This window comes from Pangasianodon hypophthalmus, chromosome 22 (genome assembly GCF_027358585.1).
Source record: "Pangasianodon hypophthalmus isolate fPanHyp1 chromosome 22, fPanHyp1.pri, whole genome shotgun sequence".
Classification (NCBI taxonomy): domain Eukaryota; kingdom Metazoa; phylum Chordata; class Actinopteri; order Siluriformes; family Pangasiidae; genus Pangasianodon; species Pangasianodon hypophthalmus.
The window spans coordinates 7,178,938-7,204,975 of record NC_069731.1 but is presented as its reverse complement, the minus strand read 5'-3'; the positions used below and the strand labels follow the sequence as shown (position 1 = coordinate 7,204,975).

The window sequence follows — 26,038 nt, the reverse complement described above, 5'->3', positions numbered from 1 at the left end:
TTACATAAATGCATGTGATTGGATAAGCCATAGCCAGGAAATTGCTATAGAAGCAATGCTGGGTCATTCCAGTGGTTATTCGACCTCGGTTAAGAAGGTCATGGTCAGTAATGCATCTCTATTAACCATCCAGGCATTTTGCAGGTAAAAAAAAAAAAAAAAACTGTGAAGATTTGTATTTGGCAAAACTATTAAATGTGTTAGTATCAGTGTCAGCTTGTTGATCTTGGTTGCGGATTCAGGAATTAAATGAAATTGGTTGGCTAAAGTCGAAATTGTTTCTAGTACATGCTAAACCATGCTAGAACAATGCCAACAAATGTTTCATCCACAAATTCTTTTTTTTACGAGCTGCAGTTGACTGAACTTGTGTAATGTGTAATGCTAGTATTAAGGCTATAATTTTGCAATTATTCCCTCCATGACACTTAGAATTTGAAAGACACACTTTATATCCATTTCTAAGACACTGTATTTCTCAACGAGGTGCCACGTCTTAATTTGAAACATAGTTCATTTGTGGAACTTTCCAACTTCAGGTTCTTCAAGTAGTTAAATCTCTAATTTCATTATAAATGCTTAATTGTATTAAACTTTCTGCAGCCAGGGACCCCTGTGAATAAAACAAACAAACAAAAAATATATATATATATATATTTTATAATATAAACATAATACAACTATTCAAATGTTAGGCATATTATTTAAGCATGTACAATAATATTTTGGCTACTTATTGGTGACAAAGAGCTTCTTAAATTTCTGAATCCGAATTCCATTCACAGAACACAATTTTGTTAAAATGTAGGCTTGTTTAAATAAATATAATTATTAGAAAAATACATAACAAAAAATATATTAGAAATTTGATAATGGTGGGTTGTGATTTCCACCATAAGCTAACAAAATAAAAAAAAAATGGCAGACCCGCTGTTTATGCTTCACGGATCCCTGGTGGTTCCCAGACGCCACTTTTTCAAATCGTGGACAAACAAAAGAGAGCCAGATGCAGCATACACGAATATACAGATAAGATGTTGTCCTAATTATCATTTCTTTATACACATCTTAATGAAGGTGTATATCCATCTTAATGTCCGTAAATATTTGTTCCGGAACAATTTCAAACTATATTTCTATTTCTTTGCAAATTTCATCATGGCTCATCTGTGCTTTGTGATGATGAAAAGACTGCATCTCGTGGTGTAGTCAGTGTACTTCCCTTGCACTCTGCAGAATGTGTTTGATTTTTTAAACATTATTTTGGGGGCATTCCTTCCCAGAGATAAAGATTTCTCTGTTTTTGGTCTACCTTTGATATGATTGCTGAAACTTGCAACTTCTTTTCAAAAGGCTGTTTGCAATGCCCACTTGCTGTGAACTGGCCTCCTTTAAAAGTTCTTCAGAATAGCTTACTTTTCCATCATAGTCAGTTCCTTAATTATCTGTACTAAAATACCCAAACATAAGATATAAAATAAACTAAATATCTGTACTAAAATGTACTTCAACTATATGTTTTAGCTTAAAACTGGGCAAGTCAAATGGCTAATACCAGTCTAACACATACTCAGCTCTATGGACACAATGATGCAAACATGGATCACTTGATCATTTAGAAAAGAAAGAAAGAAAGAAAGAAAGAAAGAAAGGGGCAACACAAGTACAAGACAATAACAATATTTTCATAAAGAGTGCCAATAATTCTGGAGGGCACCTGAGTGTTCTCTGTCTGAGAGTGTTGTGTCTGAAAGAAACAATTATACTGGATCTGTCTGTTTCAATTTGAGTTTAATTATAAACAGCACTGGCTTTAATGAATCATTAATGTGTTGTTTACTCAGCTTAATGACCTGATCAGGCCCGGCTCTTTGTTTTTATGTGCGTCCCAGTAAAAACCCACTGTTTGATTAGGAATGGAAACAGCGTTCCAGTCGTTTTGCCCTTCAAAGACGTAAGAGTAGATGTACAACTTTAAAGTTTTGTCTTATGTTATCTTTGGGTGTTTTTCAGGTTTGGAATAAAAGAGACAAAAGTACAGTACTGTGCAAAAGTCTTAAGCGCACTTTTAGGCAAACATTTTAGATTTCCTAACATTAGTTTTCCAGCACAAAATTAAATGTTATGGAAAAATGTTTGTATGTCAGTAAAGAAAGCAGCAGATTACGTAAGAGATCACTTTTCAGGCAAAAAAACGTAATGAAGGCTGCTGGGTTTTGCCGCAAAAATACGAAGCAAGTGCGACAGTCAAAGTCTCCAGAAGAACTGTGGCTGATTCTGCAAGACGCTCAGTAACACTTACAGCTCATTTCCTTATAAAACTGCACAAATTGTACCCCAGACAGCTAATTTTCTTTTAAAGCAAAAGGTCATCACATTAAATATTAACTTGTTTTATGTATTACTGCTTACTGCTCTTTATATTGTTTTTTTTTTAAATGTAGAAACATTTAATTTCATTATTTCTGAAGGCATCTTTGCTCTACAGCTTTTCTTTTCATGTGCCTAGGACTTTTGCACAGAACTGTATGTCTTTTAACTGAATGTAGATGCTTGTGTTCACACTTGATAGACTTTTGTTATGTGGCTCTTATCTGTGAATGAAATTCAATCATGTACAACCGTTACATATAAAATCTTTTTAAACCCATAAAAGTCCAGACGCAGCAGATAAAGAAATCTTTATTTTAGGGTGACTTCATTTCCCTGCGTGTTAGAATCAAAACTGCAGAATCAATACTAAGATATTGTTGACAAAAGTATAGCATTTTTGTTTTCATTCACATGAAAGCTATTTACATTGATGGCTGGTGGTGATATTAGATGGGAGGGCTAAAGTTTAATATCTATCATTAGTTTGACAAAGAAAGTATTAGGATTGAGCAATGCATTATACTTTGATTAGACTATATGTGCTCTACTTTATATTCAAAGGCATTTTAGAGGAAATAAAGAATGATAGAGGAAATAATCTATCTTGTTCATGTTCATTACACCCATGACTGTATTCCACACACGACTTCTCAAATGCTGCTGATGACGTGTTATGGATGTGTCCAAAAATCTCTAGGTGGCACGTCACATGATTGTCACTGCGTTAATCTACAGTCTGACCGCAAACTCAGCAAATATGTAACGATATCCTGTTTACTTGCCCCAAATTGTTTTGACCAGTGCTCATTGTTCAAAAGTTCAAAAAGTGTTCGAATTTTTTCACTGCTCAAATGTGCAGCCAGCCAATCAGATTGCGACCTTCAAGTTTCTGAAGCTTGAGTAGAAATGTTGTTGTTTAGACTGAATCTGATAACTACTGACATTTGGATTTCTGCTACCTCAGTTTTGTTACCTATTTTGACCAAAATTTGAGGATGCAATTGCCATCCTCCATCCACTAAACACACACACACACACACACACACACACACACAGCAAACGGATGTACTGGATGTACTGGAAAATAGGACACTTAAATGCCAAGGGAAAAAAAAAAAAACATGACAGGTTTGTTCGATGTTGGCTCAAAAGCTTGGGCATGCATTTTTGCTTTACCCATACACGTACACATACACGTACACATACACATACACGTACACATACACATACACAATGATGCTTAGATACATGCACACCCACAGTGTTCAGGTTAGAGAGGTCAGTGTATTTAAGGCTCCAGGCTGACAGAACATCAATAATATTCCTAATAAGGCCTGTAAGTCTGTTTCTATTAGAGACAGAGGGGCAGAGAGGGCGTGTAGATGCAGCAGAGATCTGCTGGCGCATTAAAATAAACAGAGGGGAACTTGAAGGGAAGTGAAAGAGTGAAGCCAGGCTTGGCTTTGCTACTTAGGCTGACACGGATGACCGAGATGAGCAGGGAGTGTGAAGTATTGCGCCCTAGTTTTCACAGCAGGGTGCCTTCATTGGCTTTAATTTCTTCCCCCAATTTTCTCCTTCATAATCGATATCTCCATTAGCGGAGGGTGAGAACGATCTGATGTGCTGTTCGCTAACGTAGTTAACACGTGAGCTGGCTTTGTGATACCTGCACTTTGTCTTCTCCCTGTCGCACTCTGTCACACGCTCACACATACAGACGCACACTTAACTGCTCCTTGTCAGGGTGTGTATGTGTGTATGTGTGTGTGCTAAGGCATCTGCTGTTCCATGTGCTATGTGTCAGTGATAAATGAGTCTCAGGGATCCCTGGTGAGCACTCACCTGTCGCCAGGTAACCATCACTACAGCGAACCTGTCACCAGGCCAACCTATTGCAAAGGCGAAAACTTGTCACTGGGGCGAAACCCAGCTGCTGTCACGTCTCTGCTGAAGGCTCATCCTTTCCTAAGCTGCAATTTACCTCTCTGTGTATTTGTATGTGAACTGCTTTATAGCTCTGTAGTTACATAAGGAGGGTTTTGTGAATAATATTTAGCACAACGTACATTACATACTTAGCCTGTCATTGTGAATGTGCATGGATGTGTAGAAAAGGACATATTGATGTGGAACATTTCACATAACAGTTTGCACAGAATTAGAACAGTTGCATGAATTATAATTCTCTGTAACCACAATGGATTTCTGGCTTATTGATCTTTGAAAGATCATTTATGAGCTTATGGCATATTTGTAAATCCATCCATCCATCCATCCATATATAAGAGGGGTTTGTTACAGGATCTGTTTTACTTTTATGTCTGTTTAATAATGTTACTAATCATTACATCTGTAATGATTATGACCAATTTCAAAATACAACACCATGGATTAAAAAGATTTTTAGCACAGCGCAGTTGTATTCTCGAATCAGAAGGTGTGGATTAAGTTTCAGCACAGCTCTGACAGTAGCTCTGGCAGTAACACACATGATTATATTTTTGTTAATGCTATACTTCTTAAAAAATTATAGTGTCTATAGTGACATCTCATTTACAGGGACGTGCATGGCACACACTCCACATAGCCTAAGCCTATTAATAAATGGATTTTTAAAGGTGGTGTTATTTAGCAAAGAAAAATGTCATAGATATGGTGAAGATGTTTATTTCACATTGTTGGAAGTAGTCTCCTGTTTCAGTGCTTTGTAAGGATTAGTACGTTTTCTGCTACAGGAGAGTTTTCAGGATCTGCTTTCCAGTTTCTTGGTAACAAGCTTATATTTTTTGTCTTATTAACTTGGAGAGAGAGAAAACAAAGAGAAGCTGGTGAGGGAACGCTATAATTTAGGTGCAAACTGGAACTAACTTTTTTCACAATGTGTCTATTTTTAATAACTTAAAAGTTGTAATTGTTGGTAAATTGCTGTGGTATAAGAAGAATAACACACTCGCACTGTGCTGTTATAGGAAGGAAGTCCACTTGAAGTGTTGATTATTTGCACTGTGTGTTATTCCGTACATATTATATACATTTCACCCTCTCTGGTAGAAAAATCCTATTTCGTACCATGGGCTTTGCTGCGTCGTTTTCTCGCTGCACAGATTAATCTCTCTGCAATACACATATGGAGAGAATTCCAGGCAGTGTTCCAAAGTAAACAGTATGCCTAACTAGAAATGACACAAATCACATCTTGACAAAGTATTTAATGTAGTACGCAGTTTGGGATGCGACCCAAGTGTTCGTGCCTCAGAGGATACAATCATCTGCTCAGTTTCCTCAGTATTACAGAGATTTTATGAGGAAAAACTTCAATAAACTTTAATCAGTGTGACTCTGACATTTACTGAGTACCAGGTAAAAGAGCAAAACCTCTTGGTTGGTCCACTGCAATCTCACAGCATACTGCTGTTTAGGGGTTTTACCCAAGGCCAGTGAACACGAGCTTGCGCACTCTAGCTAGCTCTAGCTATCAAGCTCAACTACAATATATAAAACGAAACTTTCACATCTGCTCGCATTCAATGTGTGTATTTTATTATCTAATCTTCGTATTTTGTTCTTCAGCCTGTCAAATAATATTAGACACAAATCCATATTGTGTTAGCGCTGTATAGCTATGGGTGTGAGTCCTGCTTTTCAGACTATATGATATAAAAACAATACTATTACACACGTAAGGATTCGATACACTTCGATTCAATACTGATCTGATACGATTCAGCACAGATACAATTTGATTCAGGTTCTATCCAATATGAATGAGTTTAGTTAAATCTAAATAAACGTATTAATATGTCGTAGTAACAATTTAAAAACATTTCTTCACCGTCTTTATTTTGTCTGGGAATTTAGTATTGCGTTAATTCTCCCCCATAATATTTTTTTTTGTACAAGGTGAGGATGCGTGTTTCACTAAAATCCTGCCGAGGTGGTATTTGTGTATTTATTCCAGTGTAGCAAAAAAAATGTCTGAATCCAGCATTTTTAGTAACACTACGATGCGCGTGTCCTTGCAAATAAAATAGCCGATAGCTTCGATTATTGCCTTCAACCAGAAGTGTGGAGTAGCGAGCTCGGAAAGAAACTGCTAACACTAGCATTACCTGTTGCTTCTTTAGCTGCAGACTTTCCTTTGATTAACATTACCCTGTGCCACCTTCCCTGTACATGTATAGCAATGTTTGTGGTGCTTTTCATGGCACCTAGCAGTGCTTTTGTCGAGATTTCCTGCTGTGCTGTTGTTGAATCTGAAGTCTCTTCAGATCTAGATGAACTGTCTCTCACACACATACACATGCACAAGAACCACAGAGTATAAATCAACTGTCATGACTTCCTGATTAGAATTGTTTTTCTTTACACCACTGCGTATAACTAAGCCTGATATATCCCCAAGTTTGAAGTACAAAAAATGTTAGTCACTAGCAAGCTATCATGAGTTCTTCACAACTGGGTAAAGATATAAATTCCATAAATAAATAGGATAAATAAATTCGCTATCATGCATTGGCTTCAAACTAGCTACAAATAAATGCCTTACCGTAAATAAATGCCTTACAGTTTGACAAGAGAAAAGTTACTCTCTCACTCTCTGACTCCTATATGGCTCTTCTTGCTCACTCTCTCCCCTCCTTACTCATTGTCTGTCTCTGGGCATCGGGGCTTGTTTTGTGCCTGAAGTTGAGACATGATGATGTTTGACATACCCAATATGGCATATGACTTATGCACACAAATGTCCTGCCAAATCTGTCCCAACACCCATGATGCAGCACTGACTATGACTTACTATTACAGGATTGTCAGGTCTACTCAGATCAGCTCAGGAACAGTATATTATACAGTTTTTTCTTTCCTAATTCAATAATCTATTCTCCCAATTTTAACAATAAAAATGCATTCACTAGATTCATAGATTTTAGAAAATGTTACTGTAGCAATGATCAACACTGCTCTGTTTGCTCTACTCAATTTATAAATTAGTTAAACTCTTTACAATCGATTTGATTAAAAAACCTTGCTAGTAGAAAATAAAAACATTGGTGAGTAATTCATATGCAGATGGTTGAAGATGGAGTTTTCCTGCATATTGATTGAATTGAATGTGTTAGGTGAATTTTGTTTTCTGATTATTTTGTGTGGTTTTTGGGTGACCCAGTATTTTAAGTTACATAAAGCATGTTTCATTGTGTACCTGGCTTGACCTACTTTTTTTAGGAAAGGGGGTTGATGTGTTCGTGTTTGTGCGTTCATCATTATCTACTGATCTTTCTGCCACAGGTAATGCTGCAACATGCATTTATCACTATCTAGAGCTTCCTAATCTTGACTCTCTGTCTTTGTGTGTGTGTGTGTGTGTGTGTGTGAGAGAGAGAGAGAGAGAGAGATATTATATCTGCCACCTTTGATCTAAGCTAATCCTTCTACATTTCCTTTGTCGGAGCTTGAGCCTTAAGCAGCTTTTTAAGAAAGCGTCAGGTGAAGAAAGCTGGAGAGCAGAGGGCATAAAGATAAGAGAATAGACATCAAGCTAAGCGGATCAATTTTTAATTAGGCTAAAGTGTGCATGTGTGTGTGAGCAGCATCACAAATTTGACAATGGAAATTTAGACTCCCTTTGGAGTGTGTTAACCGTTTTCCGTCTGGGGTTTCACCTTTTTGTGAACTAACATTCTGCACATCCATTTCACAACGTAGCACACCGGAAAACACAGCCATTTCCATTTCAAGTCATTTCTAGAATAATAAAAGGTAATGTCCGTGGTCTAAAAGAAGGATCGTACGATGGTAAATATTCACAGTATGGTATCCATATAGATAATTAGGGATTGTACAGACTAACTGACTTATACTGTACATTCACTATTTGCTGCTCTGGGGATGTTCACTAGTGGAGGGTGGGGGGAAAAACAGTTTAACTATAATTTAGACTACTAGTCAACTACTTTTTTGAATTTGTTGTCATGCAACTTCTAATATTTACCACAGTTTTGGGTACATAGTATTATTTTCTGTTCCAACTCTGTGAACTCTAGAACAGTTGGGGCTGATAACATGGCAGAGGTGGTATATGAGTGAGTGAGTGAAGTGACTTGTGGCCAAGTATGGTGACCCATACTCGGAATTTGTGCTCTGCATTTAACCCATCCAAGTGCACACGCACACCCAGAGCAGTGGGCAGCCTTTTTGCTGCGGCACCTGGGGAGCAGTTGGGGGTTCAGTGCCTTGCTCAAGGGTCTCACCTCAGTCGTGGTATTGAGGGTGGAAGAGAGCGCTGGTCATTCACTCCCCCCACCTACAATCCCTGCTGGACCTGAGACTCGAACTCATGACCTTCAGGTTCACCTTTGGGTTACAAGTCCGAGCTGGTATGAGCAGGTGGAGATGGAGAAGAAAACGAACATGACTTCTCCCATGTAACCTACCATGCAGTATATTTATTATCCACAAGATACACACCAGAGGAAGATAACGTTCAAGCCATGGGCATGGCTAAAGAGTGCAAAACATACACAACATACACTACATACATACATACATGCATGTGACACTGTTTATACATAGGACATTGACTGTGCTAGGATTTAGGAGGAATCCCAATGCTCTGTTATGTAGGACCTGTTCCAACACTCGGGTCTGGAGGACGTGTCCTAACAATTGGGTCTGGAGGACGTGTCCTAACAATCTAGTCTGGAGGACGTGTTCCAACACTCGGGTCTGGAGGACGTGTTCCAACACTCGGGTCTGGAGGATGTGTTCCAACACTCGGGTGTGGAGGACCTGTCCCAACACTCTGGTTTTGGAGGATGTGTCCCAACAATTGGGTCTGGGGGACCTGTCCCAACATTCGGGTCTGGAGCATCTGTCCTGACACGTGGGTCTGGGGGACCTGTCCCGAGACTCGGGTCTGGAAAACCTGACCCAACACTCGGGTCTGGAAGACCTGTCCCAACACACAGGTCTGGAGGACCTGCCCTGAAACTCTGGCCTGAGGGACCTGTCCCAGCGCTCGGGTCTGGGGTATTTGTCCCAACACTCTGGTCTGGAAGAAATACTGTGAGGGTTATTCAAGGTGCAATCTTGCACTGGCGCTCTAGTGCATAATGTCACTTTGGTCCAGCTTCAGTAAGAAGAACTTTCTTGTCTGTGTGACACAGGTAACGAGTGATGTAGCACTCAGTTGGGCTTTACAGTGGGGCATTATTCATTTTCCCCTCAATCTCTTGTCAGGCAGCTTATTTATTCTATATACTCTGTATGGAAATGTACTTTGTATGGAACTGCATGAGGAATGCGTGTAATGTGAGAGTGGGTTTACAATTTATAATGTGTGCCACTGATCTGCTCCCAGATGAGCGAAAGCCCCAAACGAGCCTCTATTCCTCTGGCAGTCACATTCTCTTAGCGCAGGTTCTTGTCTGTGTGACACAGGTAGCGAGTGATGTAGTACTCAGTTGGGCTTTACAGAGGTGCATTTTTCATTTACTCTCAATCTCGTGTCAGGCAGCTTATTTATTCTGGGCTATTTGGACTGCCCGCTAGGTATAATTGGCATCCTCCAGCCATGTGTGATTGGCGCTTTTGAGTTTAGACTTTTGTTTTGCTTGCTGCAGTGCTCTGTGCATGGTGGTGCCCCGCTGACAGGCCAGAATCACATAGTAAAACAGTGGGCTGTTTAAATATTATGGTTGCTATGGTGAATTGAACAACATATATGTCCAACTAGGCTTTCTAGTTTGTTCTTTCGTGCAGATTAATGAACATGGACATGGACATCACTGAACACCAGTGTATACTATAAATGCATACTAAATGATGTATTCCTTTTTTTTTGAGAAAAATCAGCATATCTAAATTAGGATATTTGTCTTGAGGTACTATAAATTTTAGTTATGTTTAGTTTATATCCCTATTAATGGAAAAAAAAACCCTTGATGCCAGTAAAGCTGTGAAAGATGTATATATAAAGTAATACAGAGCTTACTATCCTCATGTCTGTGCTTGTTCAGTCTGCTCCCATTTCGACATGCAGTTTATGTTACAATTTTCTCGTAATGAAAGAATTTATCTGAAAGAATCAATCTGTTGGCCAAGATTATATGAAAGTGTTTCTTTATGTAAACACTTTGAAAAGTCAGTCTATATTACTGCATTAAGTTGCTTACTTCCATCTGTTAAATTCTCAAAACAGAATGTTTTTTGTGTATCTTTTCCCTGTATTGGTGAACAGAACAACATGTTCAGGAAATCTGAAAGAAGACTGGCTTAGGAAAATCTTTCCCAAGGCTTTATTTTTTCATAAATATATTTTTATAGAGAGAACATTGTATTAGATGCTAATCTTATTATATTGCTGGGATTACAACACACCCAAAGTAAAGTGCATATTTATCTCAGTGTGGAGAGACAGCATTAGAGCCCTTATCACTGTTGATGAGATGAAGATAAAGCCTTATACATATATGAAGATAAAGCCTTATACATATATGAAGATAAAGCCTTATACATATATGTGTGTATATATATATATATATATATATATATATATATATGTATGTGTGTGTGTGTGTCTGTGTTAATAAACATACATAAAGATAATAATAATAATAGTATATTCTAATTTTAATTCAGATGAGTAGAATTGCCTTAGACTATTATGAATCTTATTATAATAAGCCTTATTTTAATAGGATGTCTTGATAGAAAGAGTTTTGTTACTTCGTATAGTTATTAGATGCATGATTGATTGAAAGATGTGCATGTGAACATGGGAAGTAATTAAAGGCCGATGAGTCAGGATTTATCAGGCCAAAATAAGGAATTGCAATTAAAAGTTTGGCCCCTGAAATTTTAGAAAGGTCTCCAGAGAGTTAGTAATTATAGCTGCATGACAGACTCCCTGATCAATCCTTCTCTCAACCTTCTCCCTCCCTCTCTCTTTTCCTTTCTCTATTTGGCATTAATTAACCTTAAACTGTTATTTGTGGAAAAGATCAACAGGGTAACCAAGTAGAATATCACCTGGAGTGACATGCAGCTCAGGGAAATATACTTTGTATGGAACTGCATGAGGAACGCATGTGATGTGAGGGTGGGTTTACAATTTATAATGTGTGCCACTGATCTGCTCCCAGATGAGCGAAAGCCCCAAACGAGCCTCTATTCCTCTGGCCGTCACATTCTCTTAGCGCAGGCTAATATAATTGCCATTTGTATAGGCCTGCTTAAATGTCAGCCTGTAGATATGCAAATCACTAATCCACTAATAAGAGGCTCTGAAACAAGATGCCATTTTGAATTGTGACATGAAGTCAATATTAATATGTGCCAGTTTTAAATCAAAAGAAATGTGCAGTTGTTAGTAGCGTTTAGTGTTCGTAGACATTGAAGAAAGAAAATGAAAAAAAAAAAATGACACTTTTGTTTACAGGGCCAGCAGCCATTTAGCCACATTTAAATCAGCTTTGCCAAAATTGCCCCAACAGTAAAAACCTGGATTCAGGAAGCAAACTGCCATTGCTACCTCGGCCCACGCTGGCCCAATATTAGGCCCACATTCGGCCAATGGACATAATAATGTTTTATTACAGGACCCACCATGGGCCAACAGTCAATGCGAACCTTTCCTACATCCTGTAACTGTTTGATGTATATCACATTATAAATGAAGTAAAATAAAGGAAATATAGTAAGTAAAAAAATAATGGAAATAAAAATAAAGTAGTAAAAAAGCAGTATCGACTGCTAAGGCATACATTTCTACACTGATTTTTGCTGCCTGTGATATTTTGCCTTTTCTAATATAGCCAGCAGAGTTGATTGTGGCATTGCGGACCCAAGACTGTAGTCTATTCAGTATATAAAATATGCAGTGAGGAAAAAAATCTACAGTATATGAATGAAAGTAGCAGCCGTTCTTAAAAAAAAAAAAAAAAAAAAAAATCCAGCTTGCTTTTTTTTTTAACCAAAACACAGACCAAGCTAGTAGATGCAAATGGTTTCTAAAGAACTAATGCAAAATCTTAAACAAGTTGTTTTTAGGAAAATAACATGACAGATACTAATTAGATAATCTCAAACATTTATTGTCAGTTTAGACAAGTAATTAACGTACCAGTTGTCAGAAATGGTCTACCAGCTTGACCAGTTTGGCCTGTGTTTTAGCAGCTGGTAGCTGGTCAGACCAAGCTGGGGTTTTCAGCAGGGAAGAGGTCTCAAGACAGCCAATGCTCTTCTTGGATAGCTATGCCAAAAATGGTGAAACTGGAGCTGAAGCTGTTACATTTTAGTCAAATTATTAACTCCATAACTCCAGAGTAAGAGTTGCAAATCATATCGGGTTGTGCAATCTTACACTACATGTGGACACCCGACTATCACACCCATACATATGTGAGTCTTCCCTACACTGTTTCCACAATGTTGGAAGCACACAATTGTCTAGAATGTCTTTGTATGTAGTAGCATTAAGATTTCCCCTAACTGGAACTAAGGGGCCTAGTTTAAACCTGTTCCAGTATGACACTGCCCCTGTGCACAAAGTGAAGTTTATAAAGACAGGGTAGAATCTGAAATGGAATTGGTCATATGGCCACAAACATTTGGCCATATAGTGTGTGTTGTGTTGTCATGTCACCAGTATAACATTTCCATCACCCTGAACACTAGAGTGCAGCAACTCCCAGCCATCTGGTTCTTACTTCAAATTTGGTAGGAGCTGAAAATATATAGTCATGCCAGACATCATTAAGTACTTTTTACTTAGGGTGGCCTCTCCACACAAGTGGTTGCTATGCCAACGGCTTTGCTGGCCTGAGTGACGTCTTGACGAGTAGGTCTTAATTAAACTCTGGTGGAAAAGAAGCATTGTACAGCAATTAGGTAATGGTAGAGAGGTGGACGAATAAAGAGCTTTTAGCACTAATGAGGAGTTTAATAATAGCTGTGTGTATGAGAGCGATACAGTATCTGCTTTTACAGCAAGGTCTGAAACCATTACCAAGAATTGTTTTGGTTTCAGCACTGCAACATTAATACAGTATGGTATAATTCTATACTATTTATTAGGTGTTGTATAGCCTAGACAACTAATACTTTCACTAATCACTGCTGTGGCGGGATGTTAACTAGGTGGGGCAGTGGAAAAATCAGCAAGGCAAACGGTAGTGAAAGTAGGTTAAATATACATTCTTTAGTCAGAATATATTTCAGACTAGATGATGCTGCATCAACAGTCAACTGCATGTTATATGCTGGGAAAAGTCATTTTAAAATTTTTTTAAATAAGATGTGATATGTAAGATGAGCGGTTTGTTGCAGTTGCATGAGAGGATTGGTCTAGCAAGGTAGAAAAAGGCAGTGTCTGTTAAAGCCTGCTGTTGAGAATCATTATAGCCTGAGGGAAGAAGATGTTTGTCTGCCAGGAAGTGTGTGCTGTGATGCTGTGGAGGTGTTTGCTGGAGGGTAGGGGGAGAGCAGGGCATTAGCTGGATGAGAGGAGTCCACGATTATAGACTGGGCTCTCGTCTTGCATCTGGTTTTATAGATCTGCTGGAGTTGTTTGATATCTGTGCTGGTGATTTTTGATGCAGTTCTCATAGTCCTTTGGTCATGTGTGCTCAGATTGTCAATCATACTGTGATGCACCCAGTCTCTGTTGTGCTCCAGTAAACGTTGCTGTGTTTGTCCCAAAGTTCTTAAATCTCATCAGGATGCTGCTGTGCATTTTTCAGGATGCTGCTAGTGTTTAGGGACTGGGATAGGGACTCTGACAGCTGATCTAAAGCTACTGACAATTTTCACAGCTCAGCCGTTGATGCTGACAGGAGTACGAGCAACACTGTTTTTCCTGAAGCACAATTAGCCTTTCAGGTTTGCTGACATTCAGAGTCAGGTTGTTGTGGTGGCACGAGGTGGACAGGTCAAGAATCTCTATCCTGTAGGTAGACTCATCATTGTTAGGTATGAGCGTGATCATTATAGTGTCGTCCGTGAACTTGATGACGTTTTCGCACAGTCTTGGGTGAACAGGCAACAGCCCTGGGGTGTTTCCGAGCCAGCTGTCAGTGTGATTATGTCCTTTTATCAGTTCTTACTGTCTGGGCTCGAAAGAAAGTCCAATACCAGTTGCAGATGGCGCTGCACAGACCCGGGCTACTTGGTTTAGTTTTAACACCAGTTTAGATGGAACAACTGTTTCATGATACTGAAGCCAGAGTGGAACATGACAGATAAAAACTCCCAGAAGCTGCTGTAGACCTAGTATACCCTAGACTTGGCATACTATAGACATAGTACATAGTACGGTCTTTGAGCTAGAAGGAGGAAACTGTTGAGAGACATGAACTTCCATGCTGTGTGCTCTCAGTTCCAGAATCATTATTTTCAGATGAACCACCACATCATCCGCATTAGTGCATTTTAAGTGTAATGTGTAATGTGATACACAGATTTATTATTTTGCACTTTTATTACACTAATTTATTTATTTCTGTCCTTAAATGTAGCTTGAAGCCAGAAATGTAATTTGTAGTCTTTGTCAATTGATGTGCATTTTGACGCATTCCTTGCTTCTGTTTATCAACATTGAACCGCACTCATAAAATAATCTAAAATAGTTTTTACTTTCTATGAAAAAACTGTTTTTAATTACTCGTCATAAAAAGTAGTAGTAAAGTAGTAAAAATTAATATTCCTTCAACCAATACGAAATATAGATCCAAAAAATATGTTCTTATTGATTAAAGGCAATAGTGAAAATATCACATAATGCACAAAGTTGTTGGACAGGCTGAAGATTGCTAAGTTGCTCTAAAGGTCATTTATCCATACTGTGGCTGTGGAATGGTGTCAGGTGTCAAGCAGTAAACTTAATCTGCCAGTGGGCTCTTTGATTGCCTGGGTCAGTTTGGGCCAAATGAAAGTTAAGTGTGCAATTTAGAATATAACCTCCCTCTTTTCTCTTTTTGTGGCCGATGTATAGTTTAAAATTCTCTCTTCTCTCTGACTTTATTCTTAGATTGTTAGGGTTTTTTCGAGCCTCTCTGTTTATAACCCTTTTAAATTTTGTCTCGGCATAATACAGTGCGGTCTTTACCACCACACAAACCCAGCAGTGAGGCCCTAACCTAGCACAAGCAGATGGCTGTATAAAGTAAATGCAGTAATAAATAATAAATGCAGTCTTTCTTATATTTTTTGATCTAAAGAGATACTATAATGCTAGCTAATCACGGCTTTTGCAAGCAACCATGAAATGCTTATATCACAGCGGTGCCTGAAAAAAAAAATTAAAGAAGAGAAGCTCAACGTGGAGAGCTTGGCAAGGCTCAGCAACTTCTTTGCAGCAGCAAGAAATCTGAGGAGGAGGTCAGATGAAGAAACTGCACCTGTGGCTGAAGTTGATAGTTTTTGTCCTACTTTTTTCCACTGAGCTTTCACTGTCACACCAATTAATGCTAGATTATGTGGAAACTACTTTACCATTATTTCTGACGACCCGGCACAATGGTCAGAAATATTGGCTGACCAATAAAATTGTGAAATTGTCAAACATGGGCCAATAAAGGATTTTGATTTTCCTTAAAATGGTGACAAAATCCCTCATTGATTTACGGTGGATGGTTACCACATATAAATGAAAAATGAAGCGAATAGAAATTGGAATTGGATATGTTTATTTACTAAGCAGCTACTCTGTGTTTTGCTTCTGTTGCACGTCTGCAGTCTTTGAAAGAGCAAACAAATTTGCTCTTAGCCGTAGTGGATTTCACTCATGGATAATTTTCACAGCCATTTAAAAGAGCATGAAAAAAGCATAGTGCACCGTGCAAATGTAGACCTGTCATGAATTAGTTAAGAGACTAAACACAGGACAGCCAGTGAAGGTGCACAATCAGGGGTCTCATTTATCAAAGCATGTGTAAAACAAGTAAAATTAGTGCATAAACAAGTACTATTAGTGCATAAGACCTGCAGCTATGCACGAGAAAATTGGTTATTACACATGCATACACACAGCTGTATGCAATGGCCGATCCTACACATTCTAAATTGATGTGCTTGTGCATGGCCACACTCATTTGCATAAAGAAACGCCCTCAAATCACCATATATGGTAAACAACTTCCCTTTAAAAAGCCTGCTTGCTAAGCTGCTTGTTTCAGACAACATGGCACATGGAACATACTTCACCGACAATGAAGTAAAGATACTGTTGCATGAAGTACAGCAAAACAAATGGGCTTATTTGGCACTATCAAGAGTAGTTTGTCTAAGAAATAAATAATTGAACACTATCGAAAAAATATTTTGTAAGTACATGTGTGCATTCCAGTTCCCCAATTATATTTAGAAACTCTGCAATGGCATGAAAATTCATCATTTTTGCTGTCTTTTCCGCTGCTGGTTTAGAAATATAATGTATTTCAGTGTGAGCAACACGAATGAAGGTAAGACTTTATTCAACTCATAGATGGTTGGGAAATGCCAGTATCTTCTCTTTGAAATATACTTGAAGCTAGAAGCCCTAGAATAGAGATCAAGTAAAAGTGCACTGGGCAGACGAAATCAGATGACCCACTCCTCACTCTCAGCATAGAGTTTCCAGTGGTGCTGGAAAAAAAAACACATCCGCAAAGCTGCATGAGCCAATTCTTCAAACACGGCATAATCCCAATTGATCTTTAAATGTTTGTCTGTCATCTGTCTCTTGTGAGCACCAAAATCAATAATTACTCTCTTAATTATGCTGATATGAAAGATAGTACGCATAGTCATAGTTTCCTGCTATTACACTTTTCTACCACTAGGGTACCATGCATACGCATGGTCAGGTGTGTGCGGAAACATACGCATATCCTCGCGCATAAGCACAACTTGCGTACACACAGTTTGCGCACAAAACTATCCCTATACGCACGGTTGATAAATGAGGCCCAAGGAATTGGGATTAAAATAATACATCCCAGAAATGCCATATCCACTCCTGACTAGTGTTGTACATTTCTTATTTATAAGAACTTTCTTATTCATAAGAAATGCCAATTATTTAAGATTCAGGTCAGCATTGGCTCTTTGGAAGGTTGTGAGTTCAAATCTCAGAACATCCAGTCACCAGCACAGACTTTTATCACTGAGATAACACAGCCCTTTAGCTATCTAAGAGAAATTAATATGAGGTGCTTAAACAAGAATCTATAGATACATTATTCCCAGGATTGGCTGTGTACAGTCCTCATGTGACCTTGAAGATTCACCACCACACCACAATCAACAGAAAAGTTATAGCATATGCTGTTAGTCCTCACATCACTCTCATGAATGCCATATCTTTTTTGAGAATCATTCACAAAATGAATCAACATGGTAAAATATCACTCCTTTACTCTCCGTGTGTGCCATTGTGCTTTAAATTACACATCCATTCAGTGGTATTATATGATTTTTAATTTTTTTTTTGCCCCCCCTTCTTCTCAGAACATTTGAATGCTGGGATTCAAAGTAAAGTTGTCTGTAGATTTAACCTCCTCGATTAAAAAGCATGTTTTCTATAACCTTATATAAACATAGCAAATTTGATGAAGCTAACGTCTGTTTCTTAACATTCTATAGTGTAGTTTATAGGATGTGAACAGTCAGTTCTTGAAGTTGATGTGTTGGAAGCAGGAAAAATGGGCAAGCGTAAGGATCTGCGCAACTTTGACAAGGGCCAAATTGTGAAGGCTAGACGACTGCGTCAGAGCATCTCCAAAACGACAGGTCTTGTGGGGTGTTCCCAGTATGCAGTGGTTAGGACCTACCAACAGTGGTCCAAGGAAGGACAACTGGTGAGCTGGGTCCAGGGTCATGGGTGCCCAAGGCTCATTGATGCACGTGGGGAGCGAAGGCTAGCCCCTCTGGTCCGATCCCACAGAAGAGCTACTGTAGCACTAATTGCTGGAAAAGTTACTGCTGGCTATGATAGAAAGGTGTCAGAACACACAATGCATCGCAGCTTGCTGTGTCTGGGGCTGCGTAGCCGCAGACCAGTCAGAGTGCCCATGCTGACCCCTCTCCACTGCAGAAAGTTAGCATCAGAACTGGACCACGGAGCAATGGAAGAAGGTGGCCTGGTCTGATGAATCACGTTTTCTTTGACATCATGGCCAGATGCGTGTGTGTTGCTTACCTGGGGAAGAGATGGCATCAGGATGTACTTTGGAAAGAAGGCAAGCCGGTGGAGGCAGTGTGATGCTCTGGCCAATGTTCAGCTGGGAAACCTTGGGTCCTGGCATTCATGTGGATGTTACTTTGACACGTACCACCTACCTAAACATTGCTGCAGACCAAGTACACCCCTTCATGGCAACGGTATTCCCTAATGGCAGTGGACTCTTTCAGCAGGATAATGCACTCTGCTACATTGCAAAAATTGTTCAGTAATGGTTTGAGGAACATGACAAAGAGTTCAAGGTGTTGACTTGGCCTCCAAATTCCCCAGATCTCAATCCGATCGAGCATCTGTGGGATCCATGGAGGCCACACCTCGCAACTTACAGGACTTAAAGGATCTATGTCTTGGTGCCAGATACCACAGCACACCTTCAGAGGTCTTGTGGAGTCCATGCCTCTACGGGTCAGAGCTGTTTTGGTGGGGGGAACCCATACAATATTAGGCAGGTGGTTTTAACATTATGGCTGGTCGGTGTATACTTTACATTTAATGTTGCAGAACATTCGCTAAACAAGTTATTTCCTTTTATCACTTATGCTATAGCAGCTATAAACTGGCATTCCTCACCAGCCTCTCCTTTTTCTTGAAGTTAGTAAGAGAAAAAATGCAGCCTGTCATGTACAAAGTTCTAAACACCTTCCTGTGGGGAAAACTTACTGACTGTTATAAAGTGCTGACACTGGAGACTCCTTCCATAAATGTTAAATAAGCTTCACCATATCAACGATTATATGTTGTTCTTTGTTAAATAACAACACTTTTTTAATCCAATTATTATGTGTCCACAATACAAGTTCCTGTGAATGAGTTGTTACTATAGAAATGATAATATGTTAGAACAGGTACATTAATATAAAACTATCATTTGAATTACAGCTTGCACTATCATCAGATATTAAATTAAAAAATTAAATTAAACACCTTCTGACCAGTGAGATTTGAGAACGCTACATACACATAACTCAACTCCAAATATGACACTATATTTATAGTGGCTCACAGGGACTGTATTCACAATTCATTATTTGAAATAGCAACACCGGTGATATTGAAAGAAATTGAGTGTTAAATTTTAACCGCATACATTTTTAAAGAGCTTTAAAACAGATTTATACTTACAATTTGTGTGTCTCCTATGATCAGTTTCCTGCTTCTCTCTTGCATTAAGTTTTTTTTTGTCCCACTTTTATCAGCGACATCTTTTGAGTGTCAGCACGGGGAGCTGAAATGCAGCCGGAGAGAGTGTGTGTGAATAAAAATCAGTCCCTAAAGTAATTATTTTGGCTCCTAATTCCAAAGGCTAAATTTAATTGAGGATTTTTCTAGTTCTCTGTGGCAGCCATCTAGCCATGCTGTCTTTGATTAATGTTTTAACTGTAAAATTCATTGTGTATGAGCTTGCACATTTCTGTATGGCTGTGAACAAGTTCTTAGACACACACACACACACACACACACACACACACACACACACACACACACTGACTTAAACCGGCACATACCAGGGAGGGTGGTAGTGCAGTTCTGGTAGATTGGATCTGTCAGAAGTGTCACATTAAATATGCTGTTATTAAGCCCAGACCAAATTTTATGGCCCTGCAGGATCGTAAGTTGGCTGGTCAGTACCTTAAATTATGTAACCACTGAGTGATGCTCCCTGCTCTCTTCCTTCTTTCCTGCATCTCTCACGGATTCACACTTACCCACTCTTTTCTCCTTTTTCATGCAAATTGTAAAAGAAATTTAAAATAGCAATAAAAGTGATACTCACTGCATGTGTCCATCAACTACTGTAAAGCGAGTATTCTGTAGAGGTGACCACAAGGTGTCATAATCGAAAGAGTGCAAGAATGTACATTCACTACATGATTTATTTGAATACAGTCAATATTCCAATCTTTGTTAAGCATTTGTTGTATGTTCTATAGGTGCATAAATATCATTTTAAACTAGCAATCTTAATTCCTTTCTCAGAGCAATTTAATTGAATAACATACCCTGCTACAATTTTCCTTAACTCCCCTAATGACCAATGACCATAGATGTTGTACCATGTGACCTAATGTGCATATCTGAAGCACTAAAGTCTAAAGAAGGAAAAGGGAAATGATGTCAGAAAGCTATGATTGAATTTTAAAATAAAATAATTTTAACTATGGCCACACTTGAGTCTGTGACTTAAGTTCAAAAAATATGTCAACATTTACTTGGAGAAAGTTCTGAGTTACACAGAACTTGCACAGGTACTTAAGTTGATTTTCTGGGCTCCATATTCATTAATTCAATTCAATTCATTTTTATTTGTATAGCGCTTTTTACAAAGGTCATTGTCTCAAAGCAGCTTTACACAAACAAAAGTAAAGTGAAGTGTGTGTGTGTGACGGCTCTGATGAGCAAGCAGGGCGACGGTGGCAAGGAAAAACTCCCTGAGATGGTGATAGGAAGAAACCTTGAGAGGAACCAGACTCAACAGAGAACCCATCCTCATATGGGTTTACACTGTAGTGTGCGTGTGTGTGAGCACAATGTGTGTTGGTGTAGTCCATGGAAAACAGCTGAAGCGTTTTCGTGGCAGTATGAAGCATTGCCGGTGGACAGGTCCAGAGTGAAGGGGGGGGAGGTCTGGATCACCGGCAGCTCAGGAGTGTAGCTCGGCAGAAGGAGAAGGAAAGTGGTTAGGTACACTCACAGTCACCGTGTGGAGATAAAACTCAACATCCACGAGTCCCCCAGATCTACTCCTTTGATAAAAACACTAGTCGCTAAATGCTAGGTTAAATAAATAAGTCTTCAACCTCGACTTAAACACTGAGACCGTGTCTGCTTCACGTACATTAACTGGGAGACTATTCCATAATTTTGGGGCTTGGTAAGAGAAGGCTCTGCCCCCTGCCGTGGTTTTGGCAATGCGTGGTACTGATAGACAGCCTGCATCCTTAGAGCGAAGTAGGCGCGGCGGAACGTAAGGTACTAACATATCGCTTAAATACTGCGGAGCGAGACCATTTAATGCTTTATAGGTTAGGAGTAATATTTTAAAATCGATGCGGAATCTTACTGGGAGCCAGTGTAATGTAGATAAGACTGGCGTGATATGCTCATACTTCCTAGTCCTAGTAAGGACCCTCGCTGCTGCGTTCTGAACTATCTGAAGCTTATTTATGCATCTAGACGAACATCCAGATAGTAAAGCATTACAGTAATCTAATCTGGACGTGATAAATGCATGGACTAGTTTTTCAGCATCACTTAGCGAAAGTATATTTCTAATCTTAGCAATATTTCTGAGGTGGAAAAATGCTAACCTGCTTACATTATCTACATGCGCCTCAAATGAGAGATTAGAGTCTATAATCACACCGAGATCTTTTACTGTTAGACTACTTGAAACAGAGAGACCATCTAAAGTAACAGTGTGATCTCTAAACTTACTTCTAGCGGCTTGTGGTCCCAGTACCAGAACCTCTGTTTTTTCTGGGTTTAGCAGGAGAAAGTTGCTTAGCATCCATTATTCGGCAGCTTACAGAATAGCACTTGATCCAGCACTTCTGTTAAATGCTCAGGGAAGCATTTTTTTCAGTGGCAGACTGTTATATAATGTCGAGCGAATCATTACTAGGTCCTGGAAAGTTGTGCTATTGTATTTCTAGATGTGAAATTTACATCCAACACATTGGAAATGAACTAAACATACCAATATATAGAGTCCCACAATTATAGGAGGTGATTGGACAGTTGGACAGTTAAAGAAAAGGTGTGTATTTATTTCATGAGGCTGAAAAATGAGATTATGGAGGACTGTAATGCCTCCATGTTTAATCAGACTATATCAGTACTGACAGTTAACTGATTGAAAAATGAATGAGATGACACAAAACATAGGGGTGTATTGTGTAAGTCCTGTCTTTAATAAAAACAGCCAATCACCCAAAGGCGTAAATGGGACAAGCATGACATATCAGATTCTTACATTAATGCAGACACAGAAGCTGTTTCAGCTGCAGACTGGTATTTAACCAACAATATATAAGCCCATATAACAGAGTCTTAATCCTTTAATTTTCTCTCCATAAAAAGAATCCATAGGCTATATGGTTTATTGTGGATTAGCTACAGACAATCAAGCATGTAATAGAACAGCTTCACATAAGTTCCTGAAACCTTAACAGGTAGAGTCCTGGCTAATTCATTGGCTAATACATCAGATTTGTGAACTGTCATTGAAATTCAATATAAAAGCCAGACTGGCAAAACTTGGCAGCTAGCTCCCAAGATAAGTTGCAAGACGAATACTAAATGGCCAGCAAACTATTTTGAATTCAGCCTACTTTCTGGTTGGAGGATTACATTCTGATCTGTAAAGATGGTTGGTGTCAAAGTCTTTGCTCCCTTGTTGTTCTAGAGATGCATGCTCAGAAGTCAGAGCAACTTGAACTTTGTTTTTAAACTTTTGGAGCCATGTATGTACATCAAATCCATGTTTGAAATATCTGCATGGAGATTTGTTTTGTATTTAAAGTCCCTCCAACTTCAGGTAGATAGGAGTCTAGTCATGTATGACTAGCAATAACTGCCTGGGCATGTTGCCAAGATGGCTGCAGAGTGGACAGACTTTCATAGATGGACTTTTGTTTGACCTAATAAAGATTAGACATAAATACCCACAAATTAAAGCTGACATTCTGCACTTTACCTCATAGTCAGTGTTTCATTTCAGATTAATTGGCACTGACCAGTTGTTTATGGAATGCATTGTATGCTCTATTTACAAGATCTAATTTTTCACAAGTCTCTATGTTTCACTTGCTGTTATATATCAGTTTATAATTTTATTTTATAACTGTTAACCACAAAATCACTGTGCATAATACACTCTTAAAATAATGATAAAGCTTTTATTTATATGGCATTTAAAAATTACATAAAGGTATTACAATCGTTCAAGTAAGGACGTTTCTTATTTCTGACTGTTACAAAGCCCTGACACTGGAGACTCCTTCCAAAAATGCTGAATAAAAGTTCCCTCAAACATTGATTTTTATGTTTACATGGAGATTCTGCCAAACAAGTCGCTGTATAAGCTTCTACTATAGAAACGATAAACCTGTGACTTGCCTTGCAGCTAGAACGACTGCCCAAGCCGTGCTGCTGTAGAAAACGAATCCCCTTCTGACACCTCCTGACCAATCAGAATTGAGAATTTGACAGTGCTGGAGTCTAAGAAGAGATGGAATATAAGGTTAATGTAAATGTTAATACGTAACCAAGAGTAAACTTTAAAAATGAATGGGATTTCTCTCCTCAGATGGCCACAGACGTGTTGGAGGGTCTGCTAGAGGAGGATGATGAGGTTGTACAGGTGAGTGAGTGCATTTAATTATTTATAATCTGAAATGTTGTTTACTCAATTGCTTTATTATTTTTTTCTAATTTCCAAATTTCATTCAAATAATAATTCATGGATAACACACAGTGTTCATTGATATTCCTTAGTGCTGTTTTCTATGCATTATGATCACTACTGCTTTCAGGAAATAAAAATAAAATGTTTATATTAGTGTATTATTATAGTGTATTAGTGGAAAAAGTCTGTAATCTTATTTGAGAAATTGATAGTTGGTTAATGGACTTTTAAACCCTACTGTATGTGTGGCACTCATTAATTTGTATGTATGAATGGCTGTGCGAGTGTCATGTGTTGTCTCTCTCTGATATTTGTGCATTTTGGCAGGCCCGTCTGTAACAATTCTGTATTTTTAGTGTGTTTGAAAAGTGATTTTGACATTGCCTGCCTCAGATGGCTGGATAAATAATGTATGTCCTGAGAACGGCTGGGACTGTGAGTGCGTGAAGGTTTAACTTATCAGCCGTGGGTATTATGAAAACACCTACACAAGTAGATGCCAGCACCGCTGTGACAGCATATAACAGGCTACACTAAAATGACACACCTTCTTTAAAGAAATGAAACTCGTGCAATTTATCTTTCTTACCCACCCACACACACTCGCACACAGACAAACATATACATCATTCACATGCTTCAGAATAGTTGTGTGTTTTTCTGTGCTTTAGAATTAAGAATAAATGTTTTGAATTAATGTTTTATTATGTGATATCCGTGTTGTACACTTATAGCTATAATACAAAGAACTGCATTGAATATTTTATTTAAAAAAAATGCAGTCTTGTAAACTGAAGTGAGTGGAGAAAAGTGTATCAGGTGACTTCCTTGTGAAACGTTTAAATTGAAATCTTACCTTAGTGTAAAGCTCACTAAAGCTCATTAAACTTAAGCTTGTCATAATCTGGGCTTCCTTTGTACAATTATGGCATGATTTAGACACAATTTTACTGCCAGTTTTTTTTAGTTAATGCTAAATCAGCTGTAAATCAGGTGATAAATTGTGTGTGAGAGGACAAACGATGCTGATTAATGAGTTCCACTGTGCGGTCGGAGGTCACGCAGAAATGTCAAAAGAAAATTTAATCGGACCTTGTTTAAAATGAGCAGTGTCACAATATGATATAAATATTAGAAGCCTATTTAGCACCGTCAGTTATTCGACTTTGCTGTCACCAGTAAAATGTGGTTGCTTAGCAAGTGTCTGGCTTGTGTTCACAAATTCACATGGCACTAATTGAACAGTTGAGACGATGTCCTCAGTGTCCATACTTTTTGACCGTTACGTTTCTTATGAAGTTTCAAACTGAGCGCCTGTCTGCTTGTTATCTAGAGGTGTAACACAATGCTACTGTCTATATCTATTTGGTACACCAGATATCTACATCTGTATCTGAAGTGGTTAATAATGAATTTAATGAGGTATCTTATGGTGTGTGCATCTGCGTGTGAGGCAACATACTGTGTGTGCAACTGCACGAGAGGTATATATTGCGTGTGTGCTCCTGTGTTGTGAAGTTTCATACAATGTACGGACCTGTGTTGTGAGGTATTGTACAATGTGCACACCTGTGTCATGAGGTCGTACAGAGTGTGCAACTGCGTTGTGAGGTATTGTACAGACTGCCCCACTGCGTTGTGAGGTATTGTACAGACTGCCCCACTGCGTTGTGAGGTATTGTACAGACTGTGCACCTGCGTTGTGAGGTATTTTAGTGTATGCAACTGTGTTGTGAAGTATCTTACTTTGCACAACTGCGTTGTGAGGTATTGTACAGACTGCCCCACTGGTGTTGTGAGGTATTATACAGACTGTGCACCTGCGTTGTGAGGTATTGTACAGACTGCCCCACTGCGTTGTGAGGTATTGTACAGACTGTGCTCCTGCGTTGTGAGGTATTGTACAGACTGTGCTCCTGCATTGTGAGGTATTGTACAGACTGTGCTCCTGCATTGTGAGGTATTGTACAGACTGCCCCACTGCGTTGTGAGGTATTGTACAGACTGCCCCACTGCGTTGTGAGGTATTGTACAGACTG

At 38.8% G+C, this 26,038-nt stretch overlaps 1 protein-coding gene across 2 annotated transcripts in view; it reads left to right on the top strand.

The window, feature by feature from the left end:
* Positions 1 to 26,038, top strand: part of si:dkey-12j5.1 (uncharacterized) — a 73,757-nt gene that overhangs the window by 32,876 nt on the left and 14,843 nt on the right. For both annotated transcript variants that reach the window (XM_053228027.1, XM_053228026.1), the window contains exon 9: positions 23,901 to 23,954. In XM_053228027.1, coding sequence (XP_053084002.1) covers positions 23,901 to 23,954 — 54 coding nt within the window. The remainder of the gene's footprint in view (positions 1 to 23,900; positions 23,955 to 26,038) is intronic.